At 37.0% G+C, this 16,863-nt stretch overlaps 1 protein-coding gene and 1 long non-coding RNA gene across 2 annotated transcripts in view; one reads left to right on the forward strand and one right to left on the reverse strand.

The window, feature by feature from the left end:
* Positions 1–215: 215 nt before the first annotated feature.
* Positions 216–2,608, reverse strand: LOC140138714 (uncharacterized). Its single transcript, XM_072160469.1, has 2 exons — positions 1,528–2,608; positions 216–226 (listed from the first exon to the last, which is right to left on the reverse strand). Exons 1-2 carry the CDS (start codon positions 2,606–2,608, stop codon positions 216–218), a joined length of 1,092 nt encoding a protein of 363 aa, XP_072016570.1.
* Positions 2,609–9,750: 7,142 nt separating this feature from the next.
* Positions 9,751–16,863, forward strand: part of LOC140145952 (uncharacterized) — a 48,144-nt gene continuing 41,031 nt past the window's right edge. The window contains exon 1 of the long non-coding RNA XR_011858156.1: positions 9,751–9,953. This is a non-coding gene — a long non-coding RNA (uncharacterized lncRNA). The remainder of the gene's footprint in view (positions 9,954–16,863) is intronic.

A 16,863-nucleotide genomic window follows, 5' to 3' on the forward strand; every position in this document is an offset into this window, starting at 1 on the left:
TGCCAGTAAATTTGGTCGCCTACCTCCTGATGTAATGTGCAAAATTTTTGATACTAAAATTGCCCCAATTATGTTTTATGGCTGCGAATTATGGGGAACAGATGAATCAATGTTCATTGAAAGAGTACATTTAAGTTTCTGCAGGTACCTACTCAACATACCAAAAACAACTTCTAGTGATGGTGTGCGAGGTGAATTGGGCAGATATCCTTTGTTTATTCAAACTCTGATGAGAGTTATCAAGTATTGGTTATATATTCTTGAATTAAGTCATAATAGAACATTATTTCAGTGTTATAAATTTCAGTACAACAAAGCCGAACGTGGCCAGCAGTGTTGGGCACTAGCTGTCAAAAACATTTTGTTTTCTAGAGGATTTGGTCACGTTTGGATTGCACAAGGTGTCGCCAATAAAAATGTTTTTATTTCACTTTTTAAGCAACGTTGTACAGACATAGAACTACAACGTTTTGATGAGTCTATGCGTACTAATTCTAAGTTAAAATATTATTCAATCTTTAAGACTGATATCATATGTGAAAAGTATTTATTTATAATTGATAATGTTATGATGAAGATTTTGTTGACTAAACTCCGACTGGGTAGTTTGAATTTGGAAGTAGTTTAGGAAGATATGAAGGTATACCACGCGATGAACGTCTCTGTAAATTATGTGAGTCTGGATTGGTCGAAGATGAACTGCATTTTGTTCTAGTGTGTGATTATTTTACGAATGAGCGGCAACGTTTTATACCTAGATACTATCGTGAAAACCCAACTGAACTGAAGTATTGCCAATTCATGCAGACTTCTGATAGCAGGATCTTGAAAAATCTGTGTAAATATCTATTTAATGCATGTAAGAAGAGAGATATATACTTTCGTCAGTAGATGTATACGTTAATATTGTTTATGTAATTTACAATGTATTTTAGGGCCGGAGGCCTTTATATACTGAATAAATTTCCCTCATTTGAGGGAATTGAATTGAATTGAATTGTTATATTCATAACAAACATACAAGAGCTTATGATTTGAAAAGACCGCCACTTGAGATAATTGTATTCATAGGTATTGGAAAAAGAAAAGCATAGGGCAGCGTCAACGTTAAAACATTTCTGGTATTTATTCCCAGCTAGGCCTAATGAATAAAAGTCTATATGTATGATGCATGGTGATGGTTGTGCATTTTCCTTTGATATGTTAATGTGTGATTATAATCTCAAATTATAGAAAATATCTCTTGAAACAGATTCATCAGGATCGTTCATAGTTCATAAGATTGATAAAGGTTCTTGTTCAGATCCAATAAAATGATACTACTCACTCAGAAATATTTCAATTCCTATCAGGAATCTTGTTCACTCTGGTACTGGTGTTTCTAGGTGTTTTTAGAACCGGCAACACTTCTGTCTGGTTTTGATGACGTCACCAAACTTTCTTGTTGCCGAGAATTTATGACCTGGTCATAAATTTTGTCCAGTCTGTAAGCCCCCTCGTCCTTGTTCATGGTGTCTTTTCCTCTACTTCTAATCCAGATTGCTTCCTTTAGCCAGCGTGTTGTTTTGTCTGATTCTTGATCTATGACCTGAGCCTCATCCCACCCAATCACATGATTTTGATGTGCAACATGTTCTGCAATAGCCGATTTGTGGATTTCAGAAGCTGATGCTTTTCTTTGTGACCTGGTGAAGCTCTTTGCGCTCACTTTTTCACTTTCTGATTTATGTTCCGTTAGTCTAGTCTCAAACAAGCGACCCGTTTCCCCGATGTACGTTTTGGGGCAATTCTGGCACGGGATCTCATAAATGACTTCCGCCGATTGCAATGGGTCACGCTTGTCTTTTGGATGGACTAACATGTTTCGTATCGTGCGGTGGGGTTTCATGCTAGTGGAGAATCCGTGTTTCTTAAAAATTCTTGAAACCCTCTCCGAGAGGCCCTCCACATAAGGGATGACCACAAGGCCTTTACTCCTCTCCCTACTGTCTTTGGGGGGTTTAACCTTAGGTTTAGGGTTCTCTTTGTCCGCTTTAACTTTGTTGATCGACCACTCAGGGTAACCGCATCTGGCGAGGGCTTGTTTTATGTGCAACTCCTCTTTGCGCTGATCTTCTGTCTCGGTTACAATGGTGTCTTTTCTATCTAACAAAGTTCTTACGACACCTAACTTCTGATGTAGTGGGTGGTGTGAATCAAACTGCAAGTATTGATCTGTATGGGTTGGCTTGCGATAAATACAGAGCTTTGTGGTGCCATCAGGCTTCTTGATAATGAGCGTGTCTAGAAAGGGTAGGCTACTGTTGGATTCTTCCTCGTAAGTAAACTTAATACTCCCTGTCAGGTCAACTTGATTAAGATGGTTGGTCAAGTTCTCTGCCTCGCCACGCTTAATAACCTCAAGAACATCGTCTACATATCTCTTCCAAAGAGACGGCTTGCAATTGAGCGGGGCTGTAGTGATCGCTTCCTCCTCAATCCATTCCATGAAGAGGTCAACTGCTATCGGGCTGAGTGGACTACCCATTGCCATTCCTTTCTTTTGCTTATAAATTACACCTTTGGACGTGAAATACGTTGTGGTTAGAATGAAATTAACCAACTCCATGAGGTCGTCAATAAATCAGAAAGTGAAAAAGTGAGCGCAAAGAGCTTCACCAGGTCACAAAGAAAAGCATCAGCTTCTGAAATCCACAAATCGGCTATTGCAGAACATGTTGCACATCAAAATCATGTGATTGGGTGGGATGAGGCTCAGGTCATAGATCAAGAATCAGACAAAACAACACGCTGGCTAAAGGAAGCAATCTGGATTAGAAGTAGAGGAAAAGACACCATGAACAAGGACGAGGGGGCTTACAGACTGGACAAAATTTATGACCAGGTCATAAATTCTCGGCAACAAGAAAGTTTGGTGACGTCATCAAAACCAGACAGAAGTGTTGCCGGTTCTAAAAACACCTAGAAACACCAGTACCAGAGTGAACAAGATTCCTGATAGGAATTGAAATATTTCTGAGTGAGTAGTATCATTTTATTGGATCTGAACAAGAACCTTTATCAATCTTATATAGAAAATATCCTTTTATTTTAGGTCTATATTAAAACATATTGTTGCACTTGCAGTTGAATATATGTGTTGAAAGAATATGGTAATATCTTGTGAATGTCTGTGCCCTGAAAGTCCAGTCTGTGCCTTGAAAACGAAAACTGACAAAAAAAAAATCAAATTTTCTTGAGTTGGAAACGTTAAAGAGGATTACGCAGGTCGTAAAAACAAGTCATCATGGCAACGCTGCATTCGTTATGATGAAACGTAGATTTTTTATTGTACATGGTCGTGTGCTTAGCCTGAGCCGCTCGGCCTATCTCGAACAAAATCGCCATGCGTGGCTGTTGAAGAAGTAGTGGATTTGCCCTACTATCACGACAATTTTGGATATAGGGATGATGATGCCGTGTGTTATATGACTTTGTACAGGGGGGCGGTTGTTTTGGGGGTCCTTGCTTGGGGTCCAAGCTAAGCATGATGAAAGAAAGGAAAACATATTGTTGAATATCTAAGAAAATTTCAAGATGTACATAAATATCTTGAATACAAAGAAAGGAAAAACAGAATCAAGGAAATCCCTGATTCATAAACATGATAAATGTTTAATAAAACGGAAGATATAAACGCAAATGTTTGGACCAAAGAAAAACAAGTGTTTAAACCTTACACGACCGAAGAGCTAAGCAAACCAGGAAAACGCCGCTTTCTTCGTTATTCCCTAACCTCGTTTATTTCTCAAAATAGTCTTCACCACTTTCATCAGAAAAAAACAAGAATTTTGAATTAAAGAAAAAAGTAAAAGGGTAGCAAAGTATAGAAGCAACGAAAACAAGTTCAGGAGAAAAGAACAGGAAAACCCAGCAAATAAAGATACAAACCCAAGATAGAAAAAGAGAGAAGGAAAAGAAATAGCAGGAACAAGAAACAAGCAATTAAGAAAGATAAGTATATAATATATTTCGAAAAAAGAAGGAAAGAACACAGAATAAAGAAAACCGAAAGTGAGAAAGAAAATACATAATTATGAGGAAGTGAAAGAAGGAAGAGTCAAGAAATTCTAAATTTACAATGAAAGACAAGGAATGGAAAAATGAAAGAGGTATGAGGAAAGGGAATGAAAAGAAATGAAGCGAAAGTTGCATTGTGCAAAATGGTATCGTATAATATTTTGTCCAATCAAGGCTGTCCAGTGTCCACTTTCTGCACTATTGTTTATATTATCTATTGAAGTTTTGCAGCCTGTAAAATAATATAAGGAATGGTATAAAACTTCCGGAGATTATCTGGCAAGAACAGTGATGTTTTTTTACTGTTAGTTTACATATTATTTCAAAGTAATATAAAATTATAACATCAGAAATTCAAATATACAATTTATTACGTTTTTCAAATACTGTTGGCGGCGCGGCCATCTTGGATTTTTATAACAAAACACGAGAACCCTCACCGCTCGGTAACGGAATGGTTTATTTTCAAATAAAAATTCCCGAATTGTTTTTGCAGGCCGAGAGGGGGCGGGCCAAGCAATTTTTGTTAGGACAAGGGGGAGGGGGAAATTTTTGTCAAAGGCTTTTAATATGACTCAGAACTGATATGGAAATCCACTTGCCAGTTATTTAGATAATATAAATTAAACCAGACACATGGCCAATGGATCTTCCAGTGAGACGGGGAAAGACTCAAACAGAAACATACGGAGAGCAAAATATAACTTTACAAATAAACTTTAATTTCTCATCAACAAAGTGATCACAACATATTATAGATGAGTAAATATTCTCTCGTCCTTTCTCCGCAGCGGCTGGCTGACAACTACCCAGACTAATAGGCCAGGGTAATTGATGACACGAAGCCGCGGAGCGATATATTTAAATTACCTATGGAAAACAAATAGCGTCATAACACTTTATATAAAAACACTACAGAAATGTTCATTATGCAAAATGTCATGCTCGCGACGCTCGCATCTTTTAAGAATGTAGCCAAGTTTGCAAAAAAACTGGCAATGTGCAAAGAAGGGGTGCAAAGATTTTTTTTCTTTCAATTTTTGGCCATCCGAAGGGAGGGGGGGGGGAAGGGGCAAACAATTTTGGCATGCCAGGAGGGAGGAAGCAATTTTTGGCACGCCATTTGGGAATTACCCCGGCTCATAATTATTGCACAGCCCATGAATGATCAAGAACTTCATATTTGTAGTACAACAATGGTCTGTTTCGTGATGTTTATAATATATGTTATCAGCCCAGGGCAGCCTGTTATCAAGTTTGGGAAATATTTAGGAAAAATCAGTAGGTGTAGGCCTACTTGTGTGTCGACTGTATTAATCCATCCACAGCGATAGTAGGATAATTATGCTATGTCCAGTTTAATATACCTCGTTTAGTATTAGGCATAGGTCAATATAATACCTTTAAATATACGACCCAGACAAGTGGTCCCCCCGAAGTGTTCCCAGTGTTGGGCCAACATTGGGCCAAAATGTACTGGCCTTGATCCCGGCATTGGCCAAATGTTGACAACCGGCAATGTTAAGCCTGCATCATTTTTGTCGGGACAGGCCAAAACCCCCCAAAGCAAACGCAAGTGAAAAACATTGGCACGCGAGGTAGAACTGGTCATCTGAAAATGTTCATTTTGAAAATGGGATTTCATTGGCAAGACCAAATTATTTTGATGGCCTACACCCGTAACATGCCGTATTAATGTGATGTGCCTTTGACAACTTACAGGCATGACGTCTGTTGACAACCTGGTAAATTGGCGCTGCGCCATCTATTGTGAACGATGTATTACGGTATCACCGATAGGAAGAGGGCACTATTTCTAAAGAGCTCAGTGCCACCTTATCAAGTGCTTGAACCCGGTTTCAGGAGTTGTGCAATATGTGTACCCCGGGGTGGCGAATTATAGGAGGGAGCCTAGGAAGTGCAAAGATTTTTTGGCAGGCCAAAGGGAGGGGGGGGGGGTAGGGGAAACGGGGGCGTGTCCGCCCTATTTTTTTCAATCTCGCCTAGAGAGGGCAATTCTCATGTTAGAATGCTATAGTTTTTACACTGACTGGCAAGTCCGCCCCTATGGTGGGGTAAGTTCGCCCTGATAAAAAGGTCATTATTGCACAACAATGATAAATTTAATGCAAACGTTTTGTAAAGGGTATATTGGGCACTTACTCTCTTCCAAAGCAAGAGTATACTAAATTTATTGGATGGGTATAATATAAGCTAATATAGCCTATGTAGGCTAGGGGTCCAAAATGAGCAAAACCTTAATTTTAGGTAGTATGAGAAATACTGATACCACTTAACTTAAAAAATATGCTTGTATGTAGTTTTATCCCTTTTAAAGGTGGAAAACACAGGGCGAACTTGCCCCTTCACATACAGACACAGCGTCATCATCAGCACTATACAGGGTGTCCCAGAAAAAATTACCGAGTGAATAAAATTGACGTTAAGGTCGAGAACTAGACATCAAAATTAAATGATTTAAAATGAAGCGCATAGCCTATTTCATTGTGCATCACAGACAATATTTTTGTTTGATTCGGTTGAATGGTTGCGAAGAAATTAACAATTACATAATGCGCGCATCAATGCAGTTCATTCCAAGTTTGAACAACAGGCGCTTTTTTTCATACTCGCTCACCGCTTCCTAAAGGTTGTGTTAGTCCACATTATCTATTTTATAATCCGACGGTGTTATGTTATTCATTTTTTCACTGACAATTAATAACAGTTTGTCCGAGAAAACTTTGATTTATGCAATTGGAAGCTTTCTAACTTTAATTCTTTAAGTTGTGCAAATATGTTATGTTTTAACTTTCCAAAGAACATTTGAGCCAAGAATGTCAATGAATAAGTGCTTACAGCTTTACGTGTGATTTTTGATACCATGCAATATTAATGTTGAAGTTTTAAAAGATTCAAACTTTGCATTACAATTTCTTGGAAATATTCCAAAAATATTAATGCGTGTGAGAATTGTTTCAAAGCCAGATGGAATTTTTTATATAACATTTCGTCGCTGTTTTGACATACTGGCGTATGACGATTTTTGGGCAAAATGAGTTATATAAACGTCCAAAATCTGTGAATGAAATATATTCTCAAAGTTTTGAGACCTAAATGTAATTAGTTAATGAGATATGGCACTAATTAGTGTGATACGACATTTTTTAAATGTAACCCCCCCGAAAACGTAATTCTGTATTTTGACATACAGTCGTATCAATGATACGTCGCCATAGGCCACCGTGTAACTGTAGTTGGCTATTATTTTGACATACTGTCGTATCACAATGTCGTATCATTATTAATACATACAGATTAATTACTACTAATTAGTGAATGAATAAACAGTTTGTATTATGTTGAGAACAAAGACAGATATATTATTGATTATATTCTTTGATAATAATAAACATATTTTACTTTGGTGCTCTCCAGTGGGTCTTCAAAAATTGGAAAAACTTTATATGCGATTTTCTCAAAACTGCATTTTCGTCATACGACAGTATGTCAAAACAGCGACGATTTATATCAACATTAACGAAAAAGATATTTACAAGTACCGAGCATCATCTTAGATGCAAGCTTTCATTTTCAATGTCGTGTAGGTTTTCAAATTTGAACAAAACCTAATCAAATGTTTTGCACGAAACAGATTATTGAAAAGAACGAAAAAGTTTTCATGGTACAAAATATGAAATCCATTGACAGTTAACCACTATTGCGCATTGTGTTGAATGATCTTTGTTTCAAACTTGGAATGAAGTGAATTAACGCATGCGTTATGTAATCGCTCATTTCTTTGCAATCAGTCGACCGATTCCAGTAAAATTAGCGTATAAGGTGCATAATAAGATGGACTTTGGATTCTGATGTCTATTTCTCGACTTACGTCCAAATTCATTCGCCTGGTAATTTTTTCTGGGACACCCTGTATCTTCGTGTCAAAATTGCCGTGATAGTACCGCGAATCCTCTCGTTTTTCAACAGATACGCACGGCGATTTTGTTCGAATTAGGCTGAGCGACTCAGGCTAAGCATACCATTTGAAATACCCCCATAGCCTGCCACAGAGTTTCTATTCTACGTTTTTACGATTTGCGCATGATCAGTACCTCATATGATATTGCCATTTGAAAATTCGATTTGTTAGATAAAACCCAGGTTTTGTTTCCAATACACTAACTCGAAAAGCAATGCACTAATACGCGGCGCATATTTGCTGCTTTGCTGCGGATATATTTTACTGCATTTTATCCATGACGATTTTAAAATCGTTCATCAAAATTGTGATAGGCCTATATTCAACTGTATGAGAATTAGGGAGCGATCGTTATTTATGCCAGGGGGGGGGAATGGGTAAATTTAGGGGGGGAACCTGAAATTTGTTTGTGGTCTTGAGGGGGAACCTGAAATTTTAGTTGAACCAGGAGGGGAATTGTTAAATTTTAATTGGAGAAAATTGGGAAAACAAGGGGAACGCGAAAATTTTGAGCGGACGCGAGGGGGGAACGCGAAATTTTTTGTCGATATATTTGCCAAAACACCCATTCCCCCCCTGCCGTAAATAACGATCGGTCCCTTAGTTATATAAAGGTGCTGTAGGGCCTATAGAATATTAAATCACAAGTCTATAATACAATATAAATATCGACACACTATGCCACTTTCTTTTGCGTCAATAATAGAATATTGATTTCAATCGAATTGAATACATCTCTCCATTTTGAGTTTGTACTTCCCCACTGAGCGATCTAGCGATCGATTTCTAGCCAATCAGACAGGACTCCTTTTCTTGCGTTCGGTGAAATATCAATCGCCCGTCTCTCACCAACGGAGTGTTAAGTTTAGGCCTATATTTATAATACAGGGTGTCGACACTGTGCAGGGCAAAAAAAAAGGGGGGGGCAAAATCAACAAATGTTGCACAAAATTGCCTCTAAAAGTGGAAATTTGTGTGATTTTGGGGTTTTGCCTCAAAAGTGGGGAAGGGGGAAACTGGTGGGGGAAAGAAAAAATATTTGGGGGCCACTGTCGAGGAAAGTCGCCCCCCTCCCCTTTATTTAATGTGAGATTCTGAGGGATAAACGGCATAAACCCGTACCACAAAAGTCTTGGAAGTGATCCATGTTCTCTAATAAACTTTGGGGCGGCTCATAGGCCTATGCCAAGGCCTAAAAAAATTGTTTGATTGTCGTAACCCGACCAACCCTAAAATTAGGCCCGACCCTGGACTTTTTTTTCGTTTGTTGCAAAAATAAATAAATAAATAAATAAATGAATAAAACTAAATCAGGAAATGAAAAATTAAAAAAAAATTAAAGAAAAAATCCCTACCTACCCTAATTTTTTTATGTTACGCCAATAGGCCTAATTCAGGCTAATATTGCACGACCCCAAAATCCGTAGGCCTACCTCTTTTTTCCCTCATTATTCATGAAAATCCTCTGGTCGAGAACCAACAAATCAATTTTATTTAGACATAGGCCTATAATTCGCTCGTATCCATACAAACTTGAAAACAGAACAACTTTTTTTGCAAGAACAACTTCACTATTTCCACATCATCAGGGTCTATTTGCTTTGCGAGAGAGTGAAAGTTTTTATTAAAGTTGTAGAATGCGGAAGTAAAAGCGGCTCTGTGTTGTAAATATCTCTATGCGGAAGTGAATAGCCCGCATTGTGCCCTCAACTCACTGCACTCAACAGCTCGTATTATAAACACAGATTGCAACATTGAGGATGTAAACACCATGCGTAGTACAGCTAACGAAAGATGGATCCAATCTTTGGGAATATAAAACATAATCTGGGATTGAATGATGTGAAATTATTAAGGAATATGACTCTAATATATTACATGATTGTAGCAGTGTTGATGCCGATGTGCTTCGGTGAGTGAAAAGCTTTGGTTTGTCTTTTTAGTGATGGTGGTACACTACAGTGGTAGTACTAGTAGTACATAACAAGTGCAGTGCTCGCTGCAGTGTGGTAGTAAAAAGTCACGAGCTTCTGAGCTGTGTGGACTGGAACTGGTGCCAGATTTAATAACATCAGCATACTCCATGAGAAATTTGTTAAATCATGGAAACCATTATCATGGAATTATTAAGAAAAAAGTCATACCTGTTTACCTGTTTTGTCAAATCAAGCGCAGTTAGCCTAAACATCCCAATTATAATGTTAAATATTGGCAGGATTATTTTTGCTCTACTCGAGGCTCCTATCTGCTCAGTAAGGTATTTAAGCCTTATATATGAATGATTTATGATTCTCTTAACATTTGTGGCGAGAATCAATTTCAATTGAATCATGCAGTAAGTGAACCGACTCGGATGGTTTTTGATTCTCGCAAACTGGTACAAAATCTATAGGCCCTGGTTCGGTTTTTGTTGGCAAAGTGGCAAAAACTGGCAAAAGCCTGTTTTTGCCAATTTTTGCCTGGTTTAAACTGGCAAAAATGGCAAAATCTCACACATGTACCGTAAAATGGGGTAACTAATTTTTTTGGGGCACTTTTCAGACTTTTTAAACCATGCACAGCTTCCAAACAAAACCAATTATATTTCTAATTTACTCTTTTTTGTGACATTAGGGTTCCCTTCCACACCTTGAACTTGAAAAAGAATTTAAAATAATTTTGTAAAGGTGTCCTAGGGGTTAAATATAGCCTGACCAAAGTTACCCCGCATTTGGGGCAACTTTGGTCACATTACATTCCATGAAGGAAAAAAAATATAAAAAATTGATCTTCGCTGTATGGGTAAGTTGTTGTTTTTTGTGACATTTGACCCCTTGCAAAATTAATCAAGCACACATCCTTGCTCACAAATATCGATTTTTATTTTCTGAAAAAAATGTAAAAGAATTCTCATTTTTGGTCAAAAATCCCACTTTTTTCGTAAATTTCAAGAAAAGTGGACATGAGCGACTATTAATTATTTCTTCCAAACATATTTCTTAACAAATTGACACCAAATATGACTAAAAACAATATTGCTGTACGAAAATATGACCATTTAAAAAAATATATTTGACCGACCAAAGTTACCCCGCTGACCGAAGTTACCAATTTTACGGTATGTAGTCAGTCATATAAACATCTCAGAAAAAGTAACTAACCCCCCTTAAATAATGCCCATTATTCAAAAAGGGGCTATTGTGTTGCTAATCTGTAAAATGCGTTAGCAGTATTTATTTCTGTGCATTTTGACATCTCATTTGATACGATAGCCCAGAAAACAATAAAACACCGGTGAATTTAATGCAGTGAGGTCCAGATTTGAAAGTTGCACTTACATTCAAATTTTTACAATATAAAACACTCAGATATCATTACAGTTACACAGATTTCCTTCCATTTATACACTGAATGCAAAATCAATAGAATTTACTGCAACTTTCAAATCTTGGGCTTCATTGATTTAAATGTATGCTGTGATGTGATGTCAATATTTAGTCAATTGCTGCAAATGAGGTGTCAAAATGTGCAGAAATAAATTCTGCTTCCAACGCATTTTACAAATTTTTAATTCAATCACCCGTTTTTGAATAATGGTCAATATTTAAGGGGTGTCAGTTACTTTTTTTGAGATGTTTATTAAAAAGTAACACAGAAAAGCTCATATACAGTAACACTAACACACAATATAAATGAATCATTCAACATATTTTTTGTCTCATCAAGTCCTTAAGTTTTGAATTTGATATGCCACATTTCAGTTAAATGCACCAGTGAGCAATGGAAACCCATGCCTTTAATATCTTTTATAGGTTTCTTAATAATTTGGCCTTGTTACACTCAGAAAATTATTTTTGTAAATAATTTGTGTTAAGATGAAAAAAGGGAGATATTCACTTTATTTAGTTTTTTGCCATTTTTGTGGTAAAAATGGCAGTTAAATAAGCGCAGGTTTTTCCACCTCCACCTGCGGCAAAAACCTGCGAATTTATCTACTCATGCTTCATAAAACTATGGTCATTGGCCAATGTCAAACTATTAATTGTTGACTCTGCTTCTATGGTCATTAGCCATTGTCTACAATGTACATGTATTTAAAACTGTCTACATGTGTACTATCACTTTCATGTTATAAATGTACATGTATTGTGTGACAAGAGTCATGGTCAAACCAATTGTTCCTGCAAGTAAACAAACTATCATGTACAACAATGTAAATGCAGTAATTTTGTTGTTTGTAGCCATATCTTTGTAAAAACATTTTGTAATTTTATTTTAAAACCAGATTGTTTGGCTTATTTGAGATGTTAACATTATGAAATTGTTCCAACTATACTGTATCTTATTGAAAACGGCCAAATTTGTTCCCGGATTTGTTGTGTTTTATAAATACATGTACAATAGGAAATAAAAGCAATATAATTTGTATAAATTTATATCAGAATGTCTCAGAATAGTATTAGTCAATTGTATTTAGTAACAGGTTTCCTCTTATTTTGCTGAACCATGAAATGGTATCAGCCTACATTAGTGCATTTACTCACTGACTATAGTATTTACCATTTGTTCTGAATGGACATATCTCCAAATGCTACAAATACATCCAACATGAGGTCAAATTTTGCACTATGTTTAATTGAGGTTATTGAACTATGCCATTGGGATGAGTCCATTGTGGCCCATAGTGTGACAGCCCAAAATGTACCCAACCCTTTATAGCTCTGTAAATTATTTGTAACTCGTAATTCAACATGTCCGAACCAACTGAAATTTGGCAAATAAGCTTTTTTCATCAATATACATGTATATTGAACCATAAAAAGTTGATGCTAATAGTAATATCACAAATTAGGTACCCCTTTAAACTTCATGACTGGTAATTTATTGGTAAGCTATGTCGTAGTGGGCATGTAAAAAATTGCGTGTTCTGTGACATCCCATATAATGTAGTATTTCTGATTAAATATTGACAAATTTATATCAATATTTACTTTATGATACATGGATGCAACTTATCATTGACTATTTGTTTACTAACAGTTTCATTATCATTATGAACATTGTTGATACGTGTACGGTACACTTTCTTATCACAACGAGGCAAATGACAAATTGCAAATGATTAAAATTTGTATTATATATATAATTATTTTTAAAAATGGAGCACACTGGGCTTGAAGTTCTTGTGTCTATTCAGTGGAGTGCACCCCAGGGTGGCCACTCAAGTTTCATAGTGCACACGTCACATCCGTGACCAGAAAAACGTGAATTAAGGGTCCTTTTCAGAGAATTAATGTGAATCATGGGAATTCCGTTTGGGGCCAAAAATGCAGGGTTTCAAGGAAAAGGGTTGTTTTTAAACTTTTAGCTTGATGCGTTTAGAGGTCATTTTCGGATCCTGCTATTTCACAAACTGCATGTTTTGCTTCAGGAACATCATCCAAGTTGTAGAATATGAGTTTTTGTACTTGACCCCTTAAAAGGTCAATTCTATGCATGTGGAAGCCTACATTGTATGGGCTGTAAAGAACTGTGTCAATGTCATGGTACATTCAAGTTAGCTCAATTTATAAGGCGCTCAACTATGGTGCAAGAGGTTGCGGGTTTGAACCCTGGCGGTGCCCATGCAGAAAAAAAAGGATGAATGCTGAAAAACAAAATTTGTCTCGAGACATCAGGAAAACACAACAACAAAGCAATGGTTAGTTTCCGCAGGGGCGGGGGGGGGGGGGGCACTTGACTTTGGAAGTGACGGGAATGTGTCTTTTGGTGATACTGGGGAAAAACTTACCAAAAAAGGGGCTTTTCCGTCAGGCTGAGAAAAATTTTGGGTCAAAATATAAAAGTTGTTACAAAATTTTCAAAAAATTCATTTTGAAAAATGTCTTCAAAATTTTAAATATTTTGAAAAATTTGAAGAAACATAATGAAAACCAGTGTCATTTGGTGAGAGATTTTTCTAAAATTCTTGCAAAGAGGGGGTCTTTTGGTGACAGAAAAACAAAAAGGGGGTCATTGGGTGAGAGGGAGTTGAAAATGGGGGTCAATGTGGCTGCACATGCCCGCACATACCCATTTTTAGCGAGTGCCCCTCCCCTGACAAAGAGGGGTCTTTTGTGACACAAAAACAAAAAAGGGTCATTGGGTGTGAGGGAGTTGAAAAATGGGGGTCTATGCACATCCCATCACTCATTTTTAGTGAATGCCCCCCTGCCATGCACAATGTAGGCAATGGAAGTAAAAGTATTATGTTCACCAAACCAGGATCTGGCCCGGGGATCTGGCTAAACAAGGAAGTGAAAGTGCAATTTATTCAGTAAATAGGACCATGAAGGTCACATGAGCTATTACAATCACACATTGGGCCTTGATTCCTTACTTTCTGGGATCAGTCCATATTTTTTTTCATTTCTGATATCAAATTTCAAGTTTTCAATACATTTAAGTAAAATGTTAATTATCAGTCAGCAGGAACCACTTGCAAGTGTTTTTGTGGAACTCTAATAAGGGGTCTAACTTCTCATAATCTTAAATAAAAAGGGCCTCACTGATTTTCCTGGCAGATGCTGAAAACTGTAGCAATGTCAATTTTATATGTGAAAACTCAGAGACCCCCAGAAAAATCATGCACATGGGGAGCAAATGACACCCATTATATTAAGCCCCGAGAACTTCTTTATCGAACCAGCCTCTTGTCACACTTTCACGATATCCGACGGGTACCTAACAAGCGCTACGAAGCGTGCCTCTTCACACCTTACGAAATGCTTACTAGCATTGCGTTGCGTTCCGTTGGAGTACTATTATTTCCTCTTACTTAATAAAAAGAAACTAAACAAGTTAGATTTAAAATTCTAAGAAGGATCGACCGGGGTTCGAACCAGCAACCTATCGATCCATAGTCGAGGCACTACACACTATGCTACAAGTGGTTGTGCTAGAAAGCCGTCTATTTATTATACTTATTAATTGTTTACGGAATAAAGCGTGCGCACACGGTATACTATTACTATTACTAGTACTAGTATATTAGCAATGAATAACCCTAACCCTAATCCTAACCTTAACCCTAACCCTAATCCTAACCCTAACCCTAACCTAGAGTCCGAAGTTTTCCGAGAAAATCACGGAATCGGAGGTACAACACGGAAAATGACATTTTTGTATGATGTGACATAAATTATTAAAAGATAGGAGAAATAAATGTTAAAAACAATAATGAGTTGTGTATGTCAATTTTTATGATAAAAATACTGTTTATTAATACCGAAATAAAGGTATATTACCATTCAGGAACCCCCTATATCCCTCCAAACATCGTAATAGTCGGCCTATTATTGTGAGAATATTCTAATCAGAGCATATTGATCGCGATATTGAACACTTTATTGTGATATTAATATCATTGTTTATACATTTTAAGTATTTATTCATAACACGGATTTACAAATTTTACAACACGGATTACAACACGGAAAATGGATTTTAGAAAACGGTAAACTTCGGACTCTACCCTAACCATAATCCTAATCCAAACCCTAATCCTAGTCCTAATGCTCTGCGTCGGGCAAAACAGGTACGCCGGGCAAAACAGGTACCTGATTGACGCTACTAAGCGAATCCCATAAAACCCTTTTGATCACTACTGAGCGAGCTAAAATGTGACAACGGGTCACGGGCGAACGAACCCATACACCATTCCTCTTGTAAGTCAGCTTTATTTGCCTCAATATTTGAGTGCAAACACTGCTAGGTTATTCTCCCTTCAAACTGATTTAAGTTTAAAGTAAGGCTGATAAAAATTGTGTGTTAGTTTCACAGACCTGTAGAGTTGCTTGATTGTTTGAAAAGTTTTTAATATATTTCTATATTTCGGTTGGTTGGTTTCCCCATTTAAACACCCCAAAAAAAAAAAAAAAAAACCAACACCCCAGAGTTGTTTGTTTGTGACACAATTTAATTCGAAATGATTTTTTTAATCACTGATTTAAATCAACTTTTCTTTTTTACAATTTTGATATAGGCCTAAATGTTAGTTAATTGTTTTCTTAAATTGACTGTTTTATTTCATTCCTAATGCTTCTAAACTTTTAAATACAATTAAAATACCTTTATGATCATCATTTTGTCTATTGCTAATAATATTCATCTTCAAGGTGCAGAATTCAACAGGTTTCCCCCCTGATTTTACCAATAACAAAAAAACAAAAACAAATTGAGGGCTAAGAACCAGACAGTCATAACTCACAAAGTAATCTTTTGTGAGTTAAGGCTTTCTGGCTCTCAACTCGCTAAATGCTATTTGGCTAAGGTGAACTTTTGCAACAGACCCTACATTGTATACCACAGAAAATAGTGCTGAATAGCAGGTATGGTAACTGGCTCTTTCTTTGAGGAAAATTACACAATATACAATAACCATTCACAGCCTTTGTGCAGGCCCGTACGCAGGATGTTTTTTTGGGGGGCTGATTTTGAAAAAGTGGACTTTTTTTTCCAAGGCATCGGGGCAATTTTGTGAAAAGTGGACTTTCTTCCCCAAATTTCTTCCCTGATTTTTTTGCTGGCTACGCTCGCAAATTCTTAAATGTTGGGACTTTTTGTATACTTTTGCAAATTTGGGGAGGTGCGGTCGCACCCCCGCACCCCCCCTGCGTACGGGCCTGCCTTTGTGTGTATGGGTATGTTATCAGAATTTCCAGTCTTTTCTCTGAACCCAAGGGCTAAGACTAGAGTCAAATGTATATTGATTGTTAGGAGTAGCCGCCTTTACAGTAGTGTTGCTGGGGGGGGGGGGTGAAAAATGAAAGAGATCCCCCTGACAAAAAAATGAAAGAGAAAAT

Source organism: Amphiura filiformis, chromosome 2 (genome assembly GCF_039555335.1).
Source record: "Amphiura filiformis chromosome 2, Afil_fr2py, whole genome shotgun sequence".
Taxonomy (NCBI): Eukaryota; Metazoa; Echinodermata; class Ophiuroidea; order Amphilepidida; family Amphiuridae; genus Amphiura; species Amphiura filiformis.